Raw genomic sequence first — 14537 nt, forward strand, 5'->3', positions numbered from 1 at the left:
CAGCACCTAGCCTTGGGTGGCAGGAGGGGAGCGGGAGGAAAGCCTGCCCATCCGACAGGCTGTCGCCCCCCCCCCGTGGGCTGCACCCGTCTTTTTCTTGCTCTCCGGACTGGGGGGCGGTCCCTGCCCTGTGGGGTGCAGGGGAAGAAGGGCAGAGACTATGCCACCCCATAATCAGCCCTGGAGAGCTGCAAATTACAGGATGCTGGGGCCGGGGCCCAGCTTGGCAGTTCCTCCCCTGCAGCCCGCCAGGGCTGTTAACTCCAAACCACGCTCTCTGTCCCTCTGGAGGCTGAGGGCGGGTTAACGGGAGAGTCAGAAAGGTTTGGGCCCGAAGTAGAGGTGCAGGAGTGCCCCAGGAGCAAGGCTGGCAAATGCGAATGCCTGTGTAAAGCCTGTCCTGAACCCACCCTCACCCGCCATGGCCACCATCCTGATCCAGGTCACAGCCTCCAGGGTTCCCCCTGCCCCCGACTCAGCTCCAGGCACATGGGCCTCCTAACTGCTCCTAAAACACACCGGACACACTCCAACCTCAGGCACTGGCTGTTCACACTGCCTGGAACGTCTTCCCCCAAGTTTGCCCTGAGCTCCCCTCCCCAACACACCCCCCTTTCAGGTCTTTGCTGGAGGCTTTCGCTGACCGCCCGTGGTCTGAAACGCCAGCCCCTAACACTCCCTATCCCCCTCCCCTGCTTTCCTGTTCTCTAGAGTACTTAAAACCAGCTGACGTAAAGCATGCGTACAGCTGTCCATGGCCTGCTCCCCCAGTGCAATGATCGTGAGGGAGGCCATGGTTTCCTCCTGTCTGTTTCTGTTCTGGCTGGTATGCAGAAGGTGCTCAATAAGTATTTGCTGAACCCGTGAGTGAGTAAGGCAGGCAGGCTGGGAGGAGACTGAGGGGAGCAGAGCCCATGCCCCTCAGCCCTGTGCCGTCAATCACTGGCAGGCAGGGACACAGGCTGCCAGACATCCTAAAGCCAGAACCACTTCAAATGTGCAGAAAACACAGATCCCACAAAACCCTCCTACAGGCCGCCGTACCCCTGTGGGGCCAGCCCCTGCCCCCGGCCTCTCCTGGGCTTGGCTGCCAGCCTAGAGGCCTGGCCTTGCCCAGGGGCCCAGCGAAGCAAGGGAGACACCTGGTCAGGCTTTGGTGCTGGAATAAGAGGTCGAGAAGTCCCTGGGGGTTGGGGGAGGGTCTGGGAGGACTAGGGAGTTTCTCAGCCGAGGGCAGCAAACACAAGCGCCCACAGGGGCCCCAGGAGAGTGCCAGCCCGTGTGGCACCTTTGTGTGGCTTAAGGTGCCCCTTCCTCCTGGCAGACACAGTCCCAGGTAGGGCTCGTGGCTGGCAGGCCAAGCAGGGGCTAGATTTTAGGAAGCGCCCTAGTGCGGGCATAACCAGCAGACAAGCAGCCACAGGGCCGGGTAGGGGATGGAACTGAGGTGGGCTGGGTGGGGCCTGCGGGCCCAGAAGAGCTGGCACCCCGCCTGCGGTGGCAGCTGCCCCTCCAGTGGCCCCAGCCGATCTGTCAGGAGAAGCCAGAAATAGAGATTTGGATGTGAAGCCTCTTGCTTTTTTAGGCAGTGGCAGAGAATTCAAAGTATCCAAAAGCCCCCTGCCTGGGGCACATGAACGCCTCAGTGGGCTGCCAGCTGGAGACCCTGGGGGAGAGCTTCCGCGCCCCGCTGGCCCGGGGCGGGGCAGGATGAGTCAGCCCTGGGCCTGCCCCCTGGCGCTGAGCCTGCTGACCAGCCGGCCCACCTTCACCCCTCCGAACAACCCGGGTTGCGGTCCCTGGCCCATGGCCCTTCCTGGTTCCCACTGCCCTTGGGATAAAGTCCGTGCTCCAAGGCCGGCTTCGCAGGCTGCGGGGTGCCGCACCCCCTGCCCCCAGAGCAGCCTCACCATAGGCCACGCCCAGCACTGGGATCACGGAGACAGGAAAGGAGTTAAGAACATGGGCCTTGGAAACGGACCTTGATTCAAATCCCAACTCTGCCCTTTTGCTCAGATGGCAGGGAAAAAACCCAAACCAAAAACCCCCAATGCTTCATGTGGGCCGTTTCCTCCACTAAAAGCCCTGCCTCTCCACCATTTGCCCCAATGACTCCTCCTCGTCCTCGGCCCTCAGGGCTCAGCTCCGGTGTCACCGACTCCAAGAAGCTGGCCTGGACCCTGGGGCTGGTCAGGAGCCCCCTCTGGGCTCCCCCAGCTCAGCCCTGAGCACTTGGGGCAGTCGCCATGAGGGAACGAGTCTGTCCCTCGTCCTGAGATGAGAGCCCGGTGAAGGCCCAGGACAAGTCTGTGGTGCTGGGGACCGGAGCACAGAGCTCAGGGCGTGAGCCTCCAAGGACAGGAGCACGACTTGGGGCTGGTGTGGGGGACTGTCGGAGGGTCAAGGTCAGTGTAGGGTTCTCAGCAAGGTAAGGGGGGCATCAGCGTTGAGGCCAAGTGAGGGATCAGTGGGTGGAGGGGTGAGTGAAAGGTGAGGACTGGGGCGTGTCTGTGTGGAGCTCAGCAAGGGAGGGGGAGGTGTTGGCCGCAGGGTCAAGTGTGGGGTTGAGGGCTGGGGTCACCCCAAGGGGGTTGGCGTGGGTCAGGAGAGGCGTGGTGGGCACCAGCATACCTTGGGGGCCCCAGGCTGGATGGAGGTGATGCAGGCGGGGTCGATGAGGGGCTTGGGCCGGCGAGCTGACTCCTCGATCAGGCTCTGCCACTGGCGGGGCAGCCCCGTGAACTTCTGCTCGTGCTGGTCGAAGCCCGTGTGCACGCGGTGCTCGAAGTTAGACGGTGCCGAGATCTCAACCCGCTTCTTCTTCTTCCCGAACATGGCGCCAGGCTCTCAGCGTGGTGAGGGTGCAGAGTTGGGCTCCTGCCGGCAGGCCTGTGGGAGGGGACGGCTCGCCAGAACGTGCTATTCTCCTCGATCCTCTGGCCCCGTCCTGGTCCTATCCATCCTCCTCTCCTCCCTGGTCTCCCCACTCCCCCCCGCCCCTTCCCAGTCTGTCCCCCACATGCAGCCCAAGGGACCCCGTGAACACCCGAGTCAGGCCCCTTGCTCAGAGCCCTCCTGTGGCTCCACCTCACTGAGGAGAGCAGCTCAGTCTTCCCGCGGCCCGCCCCACACGACCTGCCCCATCACTTCTCTGCTCTCATCTCTCCCTCTCACTCACACTGGCTTCCAAACCTCAGGGACTTGCACTGGCTGTTCCCTCTGTGGGGAATACTCTTCCCCAGTATCCACACACATGGTCCCCTCCCTCCCTTCCTTCACAGTCATTGGTGACTCCTTTCCTGAACACCCCAAGAAAAGGAGTCCCCATTCCCCACTGTCCTTCCATCACATTTCATAGCATGTTTAACTTCTGGAAATTCTGCTGCTCAGTCTTGTGTTTACTAGTTCAGTGTTTAAAACCCCCATCACTAGACTTTCATGCCCCAGGCCAGGTCTCACCTGCCCAGTTTCCTGGCATCCCACTCCCTTGTCTCGGCCACGCCCAGCACACAGTATGTGCTCGGTGACTGGTTCCTGAAGGCCAGCTGACACTATTCCTGCTTTTCCAGCCTGCCCTCTGGGCTGCAAGCACCACATACCTTTGGTTACTTGTTCAACAAATGGTTACCAAGCCCCTGTCCTATGCGTGACCCCTAGGTAGCCGTACTGCTATATGCCCACTTTACAGATGAGGAGACTGAGGCTCAGAGGAGGGAAGTTCCTCACCAAGATCAGAGCGGGGAAAGAGCCACTTCATAACAGATACTAACAGACCAAACAGTCCCTGTCTTTAGGGCCTGTGGTCTCCAGTCCTGTACTCAGAACAGCACCGGCACAGAGTAAATGCTCAATGAGAGCTGATTTAAAAACCAAAGGGGCCGAAGAGGACATGTGTGATGGTGGTGTCCCATAGGGGGACCAGAGAAATGATGGGTGGGGAGCCAGATGGCCAGAGTGCAAATCTCTCTCTGTCGCCTACTACGTGTGACCTTGGGCAAGTGACCTAACCTGTCTGTGCGCTGGATCAGCCCCCACAGGGCTGCTGGGAGGATTAATGAGTTAATACGAGCAGAGCTGGGTGCAGGGCTGGGACACGGAGGGAGGGCCCCGTCGGCATTTGCCCTTCTGATGAGTAGGATGACTCCTAGCCACGTCTGGGGAAGGGGGCCCAGGTGTTGCCCCCCAGCCCGCACATGGGCCCTGAGTCCCACAGACCTGGTTTGACGCTGGCTGTGCTAGAGGTGCCCTTGGGCACGAGGCGTCTCCTCTTGGGGCTTCGGGTTACTCATCTGTAAAGTGGGAAGAAAACATCATTTGTCCATTATTCGTTCGTTCATTCATTCAGCAACAACTCACTCCTTTGTGTCCAGCCTTGCGCTGGTTGGTGCCAGGGATACTGCGGTGACTGAGACAGCCCCTGACAGCCCAGAGTGGTCGGCGCTGGGGTCACAGAGTGCCAGACCCAGCCTGGAGGGATGGCAGGCTGGGGATAAGGGAGGTTTCCCAGAAGAGGGCCCGTGTGAACGAAGACCCAAAGAACTAGGGGAAATGCACTGGGTGGGGATTTCTGTCTGGTTTATGGCTGGCTCCCCAGAGCCTGGCACAGTGCCCAGCACAGGGTCGGCCCCAAGCTCAGTGAGTCTCGTGACCTAGCAAGGATGCTTGCGTGTGTCTGGGATGCGGCCCCTGCAGCCCCTGGTTCCACTCCCGGATCCTTTCGTGGAGCAGCTCTGTGAGGTAAGGACGAAGAGGCTGCCATCCCCAGGCCAGAGGTAGGGCCATCAGTGGGCAGTGATCCAGGGGAACCGGTTTGGCAGCAGGAGCCGCCCAGTGGGAGGCGGGTGGGGACCCAGCAGCCAACCTGCCTCAACTGGCCTGGGCCTCCCGGCCAGCAGGTGACCAGAGCCAGGGCTCCCCCAGGGGTCCAGTTTCCCTGCCTGCTCTGGGGTGGAACAGGCCTGGCCAGGGTGAGGGACCCTCTGCCCCAGCCCGTTCTCTACCCTGCAAGCCAGGAGCCCCTTCAGCAGCGGTCCCGCATTCCAGCCCCCGGAACGCTGCCTATCCCGCCCGCCCAGGCCTCCATTCCTGGCCCACCTGCCAGAGGCCCTGACCTACCCTGTCCTCTCTCCAGGCTTCTCTGCCCTCGACTCTCTCCCAGTTCCAGCTCCTAGCCTCATCCCTACCCGCTGACCTTCCCCCATCTTCCCCGCTCCACTCCATCCCTCCAGATGTGTATACCATGTCCCACCACCTCCTCACTGCCTTCCCAGATTTGCCCCCATTTGGCCCTGGGCCCAGCCTCACTCCTCACCTTGGCCTCTCTCACTCTGCCTGCCCATCCTCCGCCCCCCAGCCCAGGATCTGCGGGCCCCAAGTCAGCTCCAAGCTCTCTGCACGAATAGGGTTAGCCACAGGACCCCTCACTAAACCCAGGAGAGGGAGGGGCTCAGGATCCAGACGGGGTGGGCAGGAGGCAGCCTGGAAGACAGGGCAGCCGACCCAGAAGCCCTGCCGCAAACCCCCAAGCCACCTCTGCACCCCGCCCCCAGCCCCGCCCCCAGCTGCCTGTGTGACCCGAAGGGGAAGGGGACAGAGGGGCACACCTCCGGATATTTGCCCGGGGCCAGCCCTTCCCTCTGGGCGCTGCATGGAGGGCAGGACAAACAGAGGAACCAACCGTGTTTATAATGATCAGGCGGGAGCCCCACCCTGGGGCAGCTCCAAGCACTGCCGGCTCCCCCGACCAGAAACCCCCCTTCCCACCAAGTCCCCAAGCTCCTGACTTTATGGGGGCCACGGAAGGGAGAGGAGCTGCTACATATAAAGGGGCCTGTGCCAGTAGCAGAGGAGGCGGGCAAAGAGTAGGTGCTGGGGTTCTCAGGCAAGCCCAGAATTTAGGGGTCAGACAGCTCAGGGCCAAGAGCCCAGCTCTCTGCCTGTGAAGTGTGGGTGAGCTGACCCACCGTGGGAGCTCACTGCATGGCCCTGGGCTAGCAGCTCAGCTGCTCTGTGCCTCAGTCTCCTCTTCTGTTAAAAGAGGACCATGACAGTACCTGCTTCCTGGAGTTCTTGTAAGGAGTCACAGAGAACCCAGGCACTGATGGCCCCAAGGCCAAGCGCACACAGCAAGGAAGCGCGCGGTAAATGTCGGTCACTATCACAGCAGCAGCCAACACTTAGGGAGCACCTACCGTGCCGGCCCCTCTCCTAAGCACTTGACCCGGAGTCCCTCGTTTAATCTGCACGCCCGACCCCAGACAAAGGGGCCGTTTTGGGCTTTGTGTTACAGACAAGGAAGACAAGGCACAGAGAGGGCACCCCACTTGCCCAGGTCACACAGCTTGGGAAGCAGAGTGGACACAAGACTCCAGCCCTGTCTAACACAGAGCCCGGGCCCCGCCAGTTCTCAGAATTACGGCAGGTGCGTCCTTGGAGACTCATGTGTGCCCGGGTCTGCTTGGTGTCCTGTGTCTAATCGCATTCCATCCTCACCGCTAACCTGTGAGACAGACACGCTCATCATCCCCAGTTCACGGGTGGGGAGACTGAGGCTCAGAGAGGGGAAATCCTTTATTCAGGGCACCTAGAATTTGAACCCAGGCAGTCGGGGACCGAAGTCCAGGCTCTTACCCGCCTGTCCTGCGGTGGTGCTTCTGTTTTTGTCATTAGCATCATGGTCCTGGCCTCCAACCCTTCCTCCCTCCTTCTCCACCCTCTCTATCCACACCCAGACCTTGCTCTTCCTCTCCTGTCCTGACCCCACCTGGGGGTGAGGGTCCCCAGCTCCTCCAACCTGCCCAGGCCCCCAGCGGTAGTGTGGGAGGCAGCACAAAGTGGGGCTCCAACCACCGCCACCCCCCACCCAGGAATAAGGAATTACTCGCCCTTTCCACGGGCCTTTGGCCTGTCGGTCTGCAGCAGAAAAGCTGTCCAAGCACCAGTCCCCACCCCAAATGCGGTTTACTGAGGCTAGCCCCAGTACTCACACCCCTACCACCACCACCAGCACCACCACCATGGGGGGCCCACGACCCTGCGCAGATGCCAATGCTGAGCTCACCGGCTCCCCGGCACTTAGGTGGAGTGGCTATTTCACTCCCATTTTGCAGATGTGGAAACTGAGGCTCACAAAGGTGAAATCTCTCGCTAAGGTCACCAAGCAGAGGTGGGCCTGGAAGACAGTCTGATCCACTACAGAGTCAACATCTTTAAACTCCTCCCCGTGGCCCACGAGGTCCTGAGAGATCTGCCCATCAGCTCTCCTCCCACACGGCCCCTCGCTCACTCTGCCCCAGCCACTCTGGCCTCTTCACTGTTCTTCAAACGTCAGACATGCCCCCACCTCAGGGCCTTTGCACTGGCAGCTTGCAACCCCCCCCCCCCACCCCACCCCGTGCTGGAACTCTCTTCTCTGATCTCCATATGGCTCCCTCCCTCCTTCCCTCCACCCACGTCTGCACACAAATGTCCCTGTTCCTGTCCTACCACCCTCTATGCCCCTTTCCTTGCTTTATGTTTCCTCACTGCGTTCACCATATACTGTGTGTGTATGTGTTTGCGTGCGTGAGCTTCTTCAGTGTCTGCTTCTTCCACCAGAACATCAGCTCCACCAGGGCAGGGCCTGTCCTCTGTCTTGCTCCCCACTGTACCCCAATGCCTACAATACCGCGTGGCAGGCACTCAAGGAACACCTGGTGAACGAACACATTCGCCTGCACCCGCTATGCTACACCCCTGCTCAGACACCTCAGACTCTGCCAGGCAGTACCTGTGAAACTCTGGCAGAGAAACCCCTGGAACTCAGAGGCAGAGGGTGAAGCAGTGACCCCAGCGACACGGCACAAAGGAGCACAGGGTGCAGCCTGCAGCCACCAGCCGGGGCATAGGTGCCTCCGAAGCCCAGTGCTTGATCCCTCAAATGCAGGCACATTTCCCTCCTACTCTAAAATGTTTTATTTCAATTAAAAAAAAAAGTCTTTTGAATTATTTCACATGCGGGATGGGCAGTTTCCGACCTGTCCTAGCAAAAGCTTCCCATTTCCCAGTCACCCCCACGCTCACGTGTTCCACCATCAGACCTTTCATGACACGAAAATGGCACCGCCCTCCCCACCAAGGAAATCAGCGCACGTGGAAGAGCCAGATCTGCTAGTGTGACAACACAGTCAAGGGAGTGTGTGTGCGTGCGCGTGTAGAGGGCTCCTTCCCTCCTGCCCTCCACCTGCTCCAGCAGCCCTGAATAAAGCTGCCCCCCCATCACCCCGGCAGTGGAGGGAGCGGACTCAGCCAGGGCCCCAGGGCGCAGGGGCAGAGCAGAGGATGCGGCAGGGGCCACGGCCACCCCTTCCTAGTCACCAAAATGAAACTAAAGCAGGAAGGGGGCGATGAGGAAGGGCTCACTGGTCCCAGCCTGCGCTCAGCGCTTCCACCGCTGGTTCCCGCCCACCCTTCTGCCGTGATCTCCACCCACCAGCTCCAGAAGCCCCCTCCCTGCCTCAGTTTACCACCTACCTCCCTGGGCGGTGCTCTGATGATGGAGGGGGAGTCTTAACGTGGCAGCCCATGGCAGGCTCTCGCTGCCCCCCGAAACCCCACACCGTTCCTCCTTCACACCTTTGCTCAGCTCTTGCTGCCCACCTGCGTGTCCCCCACCCCCACCCCCCATTCTCCTCCTGCCCTGAGCCTAGTTCCACCAAGGAACCCTCTGGCACCTTGTCCCCAGACCCTGCCTCACGCTTTGGGGCTGACATGTACTCAAGCCCCTCCTTGGCAAACACCTACTCTACCCACAAATGATCCATCACACTCAGCCCCCCACCCCTCCATCCAATCATCAATGTCTACCGAGGACTGATCTCTGCCAGGCCTGGGGCAGAGGCGCCAGGAGCGTCAGGAATATCCCTGCCCTTGCAGAGCTCACATCCTAGGGGAAAGGAGACAAGTCAATAAATGAGATAAATCAGAAAAATAGCTAGTAAGTCAGGTGGTAAGTGCTGAGGAGAGAAATACAGCAGGGATCAGGAGGGTGTGGAGGGTGAGGGGAGGTGGGAATTTTCAGTGAAGTGGTCAGGGAGGGCCTTGCTGAGGAGGTGACGCTTGAGCAGGGACCCGAGTGGAGAGAGGAGAGGAGCCCTGTGGGTAGCTGGAGGAGGAGCACCCAGGCAGTGGGAACAGCCAGTGCAAATGTCCTGAGGCAGGAACGTGCTTGATGTGGCCAAAGAGCAGCGAGGAGGCGAGTGGCTGGGCCGGGTGAGTGAGGCGAGAGAGAAGGGCAGATTGTGGAGGCACTTGTGGGCCGTGGGTAGGACTCTGGCTTTTTAAAAATTTTTTTATGTGGACCATTTTTTTTTTTTTTTTTTTTGCGGTACACGGGCCTCTCACTATTGGGGCCTCTCCCGTCACGGAGCACAGTCTCCGGACGCACAGGCTCAGCGGCCACGGCTCAGCGGCCATGGCTCACGGGCCCAGCCGCTCCGTGGCATGTGGGACCTTCGTGGACCGGGGCACAAACCCGTGTCCCCTGCATTGGCAGGCGGACTCTCAACCACTGCGCCACCGGGGAAGCCCTATGTGGACCATTTTTAAAGTCTTTATTGAATTTGTTACAATATTCCTTCTGTTTTACGTTTTGGTTTTTTGGCTGTGAGCCATGTGAGATCTTAGCTCCCCGACCAGGGATCGACCAGGGATCAAACCTGCACCCTCTGCATTGGAAGGCAAAGTCTTAACCACTGGATCACCATGGAAATCCCCAGGACTCTGGCTTTTACCTGAGTGAGACGGAGCAACAGGAAGGTTCTGAGCAGGGGAGGGATGTGGCCAGACTCAGGTGTTCACAGGCTCCCGGTGGCTGCGTGTGGGGGCAGGGCAGGAGCAGGGACACCTGGGAGGAGGAGGATGCGACAGTCCAGCAGGAGAAGAGGGTGGACGGGACCACGTGGAGCCTGTGGAGGCGGAAGGAATAGGCAGGTTCTGGGCACCCTGTAGAGGTTGAGACGGCAGGATTGCTGAGGACTGACACCACCTTTTGCAACAGCTGGAGCGTGAGCTCCACGGGGGCAGGGGCTTGGTCTGGTCTTGCCCGTCGCCGCATCCCCCAGAGCCTGGCATCCTGGCATCCAGTCCATTCTCTCCCAGCCCTTAGCATCTCCTAACATGTTATATGGTTATGACTGTGTCTGCTGTCTCCCTGCTAAGTCGGTGGCTCGGCGCAGGCAGGAGCAATGCTCTGGTTGGTTACAGGCTGGATCCCAGGTCTCCCCTCAGTGGCTGCTGGGTGGATGGAAGGGACACGTGTTTCAGCGCTGACTCTGGCCTATGCCTGCACCAGGCATGCAGACCAGGCCACAGTGAACCCTCCCAGTGGTTCTTGGGTGCGTGGGTGGAGAGTCCTCTTCCCTCCTGTTTCCCAAACTAGGAAACTGAGGCCCAGAGAGGAGAAGTCACTGCCCAGGGCTGCCCAGCGCCAGGGCACAAAAGCGTCGACTGACCCACGGAGAAGGCCTGTCACTGCCCCCTTAAGCCTCCCGCTTCCCAGCAGCCCTGGCTCCAGCCAAAGCTTCTACTCCAGACAAAGGACCTCAGAGGTTTATGGGACAGGAACATGAACAGAGACAACTCTACTTCCGATGACCAAAACCAAGATCAGAAAGGCTGCTGTGGTCAGCAGGGAATCTGAAGAAATGTTAAACAAAACTCTGCAGGGCTCCCCACCTGGATGAAACTCCCCACTGTGACTTAGCAAGGCCCTGCCCAGCTGGGCCCTGCCACCAAGGGACCCCATCTCCTCCCTGGACTTTACCCCAGCGACGCTGGCCTCCTCCTTTTCAGTCTTGGACACATCAAGCTTGTTCCAGCCTCAGGGCCTTTGCACCCATTGTTCCCTCTGCCCACAGCTGCATGGCTCCCCTTTCTTGATCTTCAGGTCTCAGTGCAAAGAAAACCTCCTCTGGGAGGCCTTCCCTGACCCCCTGACAAAATTTGCACCCCTGCTTTATGCTTCTCCGTGGCATTTATTATCATCTGGCATTATATACCTGTTGACTATTGGTCCCCCCTCCTTCCCCACCCCCCAGCAGAGTATGGGCTCCCCAGGAACAGGGGCCTTTGTCTGTCTCATTCTTGTCATACCCCTGGCAGCTAGAGCAGGGCCTGGCACACAGCAGGTACCTGGTAAGTATCTGTGCAACGGATGAGTGATGTCATCGCCAAAGTGATGAGGCTGGACCCTGAGGAGGTGCAGGGAAGGGTGGTGGGGCAGAGGGCGGCCAGGAGTCCCCAAGGCCCGTCCACACTGCCTGGAAATCTGACCTTGATGCCTGTGACGGAACTGAGCCTCTTTAGAGACTGAATCCAGCTATTCAGTGAATAACCTGGTGTGTGTTCCAAACACAAGGAGCGCCCGGCTGTGAGCCCACTTCCCCAGGCCCTCCCCACCACACGGCCTAGCCTGGGAACTGGAGGAAGTGGTGGTACATTTTGGCCAGAAGCAAGAAGAACATCATACAGGGGGTGTGCCGCCAGAGATCCGCGCTCCCCACGATGGGTGAAAGCCCATAAAAAGACACAGATCGAGGGCCACCCGAGCCTTGGGGAGCAGGGCCTGGAGTCGCATGTGGGAAGTGACGAGCAGCCTGCTCTCCGTGTTCTGGCCACGTAAGCGCCATCCTCCCCTCAGCAGGCCTCTGCACTGAGTTCCGGACAAGGACTCGGAAGGCAGCCGACGAGTAAGAGCAGACGGCCCAGGCTCGTGCCCGCTCCACCACTGCCAAGCTGTGTGCCCGTGAGCAAGTGACTCTGGGCCTCCGTGTCCTCACCTGCAAACTGGGGGTAACGATGGTCCCTATCTCCTGGGAGTGTTTGGACGAGCGAACCAGATGACCCATGCCAAGCGCTCAGAACAGCGCCTGCCGCCGAGTGGGCCCTCACTGCTACAGCCCAGCTGCTGTTATCATTACTGGCACTGCTGCTGCTGCTGCTGAACGAATAAAGGAAGGAACAAGTAAAGGACAGAGGATGCTGAGCACGGTCTCCCAGAGCAAATGTGCCAGTCTGACTACCTCTGTTTAAGACCGTCCTTCTCCAGGGCTGGGATGGGGGAGCATAATGGGCCCCCATCATGCTCTGATGACCCCTGCCCTCCCAAAGGACAGGGCCTGGGGCGCTCTCAGCCACCCTGCGTCTCCGGCCTTGCCCAGCACAGGGCGAGGCACAGCTCAGAGAGTGTGGCTGAATGCACAGATGGCGCTTCCTTTACCCCGAGGTGCTCTAAGCCCCCAGGGAGGCCAGGCGGCTCCTGTGGCAGCCCCAGGCTCAGGTGCCCCCTCCCCGCCTGGCCAGGCTCAATAGAGCACAGACACAAAGGGCACTGCTGGTGTCCCTCACCCCCCAGAGGTGCCCAGGGTGGGGATGGATGCCACAACAAACCTGAGAGTGTGGGCGAGCCCCCAGGGACGGGGGAAATCAGATTCAACTTCATTCATTCCTCCCCTGAGGTGGGGCAGGAAGGAGGGAGGGGGCAACAGGTAGAAAAGAGGCTCCAGTGGCCTCCCAGGCCCCTCCAACCTAAGTCCTTCCCCGCCCCCCCCCCCACACCCCCCCCCCCCAAGACACAGAAGCAAATGAAGTCGCTCCACAGTGCACAGCTGTCCTCAGAGACTGACACAGACGTCCAGCCACACAACCACAGAAACACGAGAACACACACACTGGTTGCACGGAAAAGTCCCCAAGCAGCCCGAGACGGAGCAGCCGCTTGCCCCACACTAGCCGGGTACCCTGCTGGCGGCTGTACAGGGGCCTGGGCGCAGGAGGGAACATCCCACCCCGAGCCTCAGCAAGTGGGCCGGAGGCAACTGTGAGGTGTCATGGGAGAAGGTGGGAAAGCAGTCTTAAGAGGGGCCTGGCTCAGAGGAAGTTCTCAGAACGAAAGGGCCACAACACTGGGGACCCACGGCTGGGACCCCAAGAAGTCAAGGACCCGGGGCCCCTCCACAAACAACGTAAAGACCCGTTTACCCCTGAGATGGAGGGACTCCAGAGAGACCCAGAGTCACATACAAGGATCCTGGGGGAGCCAAATAACATAATGATACGGACTTCAGCCACCACCTAGAAACACAGCCACATGCTCACACACACATAACCCCACAAATGCTCCGTATGGCTGGACTCACTAGGAAGGCAGACCCCAAGACCCTCCACACACCCAGGAGCGCTCCTGAGACAGTTAACCATGAGACCCGCACACAGACCCAGGCATGCCCACAGCCAGCCCCAGGGTCACCAGTGGCCCAGGGAGGCACAACCCCTTGGAAACACCTCCATGCAGACCAGGCCCCAGGAATGCGCTCCCACAGAGATGCTCAGGGGGACCCGCGCCGAGGTGTGGGCTAAGCCCCAGAAGATAGACGCCTGCCACCGCCCACACGGGCACACACACAGCCACCCCGCCCCTGGCCCCAAGACAGGTGTGGCCCCTGGCGCACGTGCTTACGCTGGCTCAGGTGGCCGTGTGTCCGGACTGCCCTCCCGCACACCCAGGCAGCCCTCCCCCTCCTCCGCTCCTCCCCAAGGCCTGGGCCAGCTCACCTCCACCATCCTCTTCCCTCTGTCCTGGGCCACCCGCAGTGGGGCAGGCCGGCAGACAGAGGCTTCCAGCTGAAAGATCAGGGAGCTGGGATCAAGGGGTTCCCCTGCCCACGGAGGTGAGCTGGCTGGGCTCTGCGCCCTGGCCTCCCTGGCAGCGGCTGGTGACGCGGCCCTGCCCTGGCAGGAGTTGAGCTTGGCTGTGGCTCCAGCCCATGGGAGGGGGAGGGGAAGGGTGGAGGGTGAAGGGAGGGCCGGAGGGAGGCGGGGCTGAGCCTGGAAAGCCTGAGCCATGGGGCCCACAACTGTCCCAGCGGAGGGAGGGCTGGGCAGGGACACAGGAGCAGGGGACCCAACCACAGCCCCTGCTTCGGCAGGGTCAGTCTCCCACCACACACGCACACCCCCATCTCACTCCCTATGCCAGGCCAGGTGCCAGGGGCCAGAAACAGTGGCTCAGCATGGGGCTGAGTGCCCGAGAGTGGCTGGCGGGGCAGCCAGGTGTGAAACACTGGCTGGGGCTGTGGTGCAGGACACAGAGATGGGGGATGAGTGGCCTCTTTGACGGGGAGGGTGGCTGGAGATCCGGGGCTTGCTGTGTCCCCCTCTCCCTGCACACCCAGGCTGCGATGCCAGCAAGAGCCCCAGAGGGTGCAACGAAGGGGGGCCCTGCTGCTCTGCCCCACTGACCCATCAGGATGAACCCGAGACTTGCGGCCTCACCAGGGGAGATCACGGTAAACAGCCGCCACCCCCATGCCACGGAAATACCTAGGCGTGAGAGTGGGGCTGGATGGCGGGAATGTGGAGAGGGAAAGGTGGGGACGGCTGCGACTCCTGTGTCGCTATGCTGGCTGTCTTGCCAGGATGTAACTAACCTTTCTGAAAATAAGTGGCCCAACTTTCCAGAGAACTTCCTCTGGGCCAGGTCCTCCTCTCAGCATCGACAC

At 60.5% G+C, this 14537-nt stretch overlaps 1 protein-coding gene across 3 annotated transcripts in view; it reads right to left on the reverse strand.

Annotated features, from left to right (window-relative positions):
* Positions 1 to 14537, reverse strand: part of PAK4 (p21 (RAC1) activated kinase 4) — a 46430-nt gene that overhangs the window by 7280 nt on the left and 24613 nt on the right. For 2 of the 3 annotated variants that reach the window (XM_059999053.1, XM_059999051.1), the window contains exons 2-3: positions 4216 to 4289; positions 2632 to 2889 (exon numbers count right to left, since the gene is read on the reverse strand). In XM_059999053.1, coding sequence (XP_059855036.1) covers positions 2632 to 2835 — 204 coding nt within the window. In that variant the 5' untranslated portion in view covers positions 2836 to 2889; positions 4216 to 4289. Of the gene's footprint in view, positions 1 to 2631; positions 2890 to 4215; positions 4290 to 9770; positions 9872 to 14537 lie in introns of those variants that run through there. The other variant, XM_059999052.1, reaches the window with a different exon arrangement.

This window comes from Delphinus delphis, chromosome 20 (assembly GCF_949987515.2).
Source record: "Delphinus delphis chromosome 20, mDelDel1.2, whole genome shotgun sequence".
NCBI lineage: Eukaryota > Metazoa > Chordata > Mammalia > Artiodactyla > Delphinidae > Delphinus > Delphinus delphis.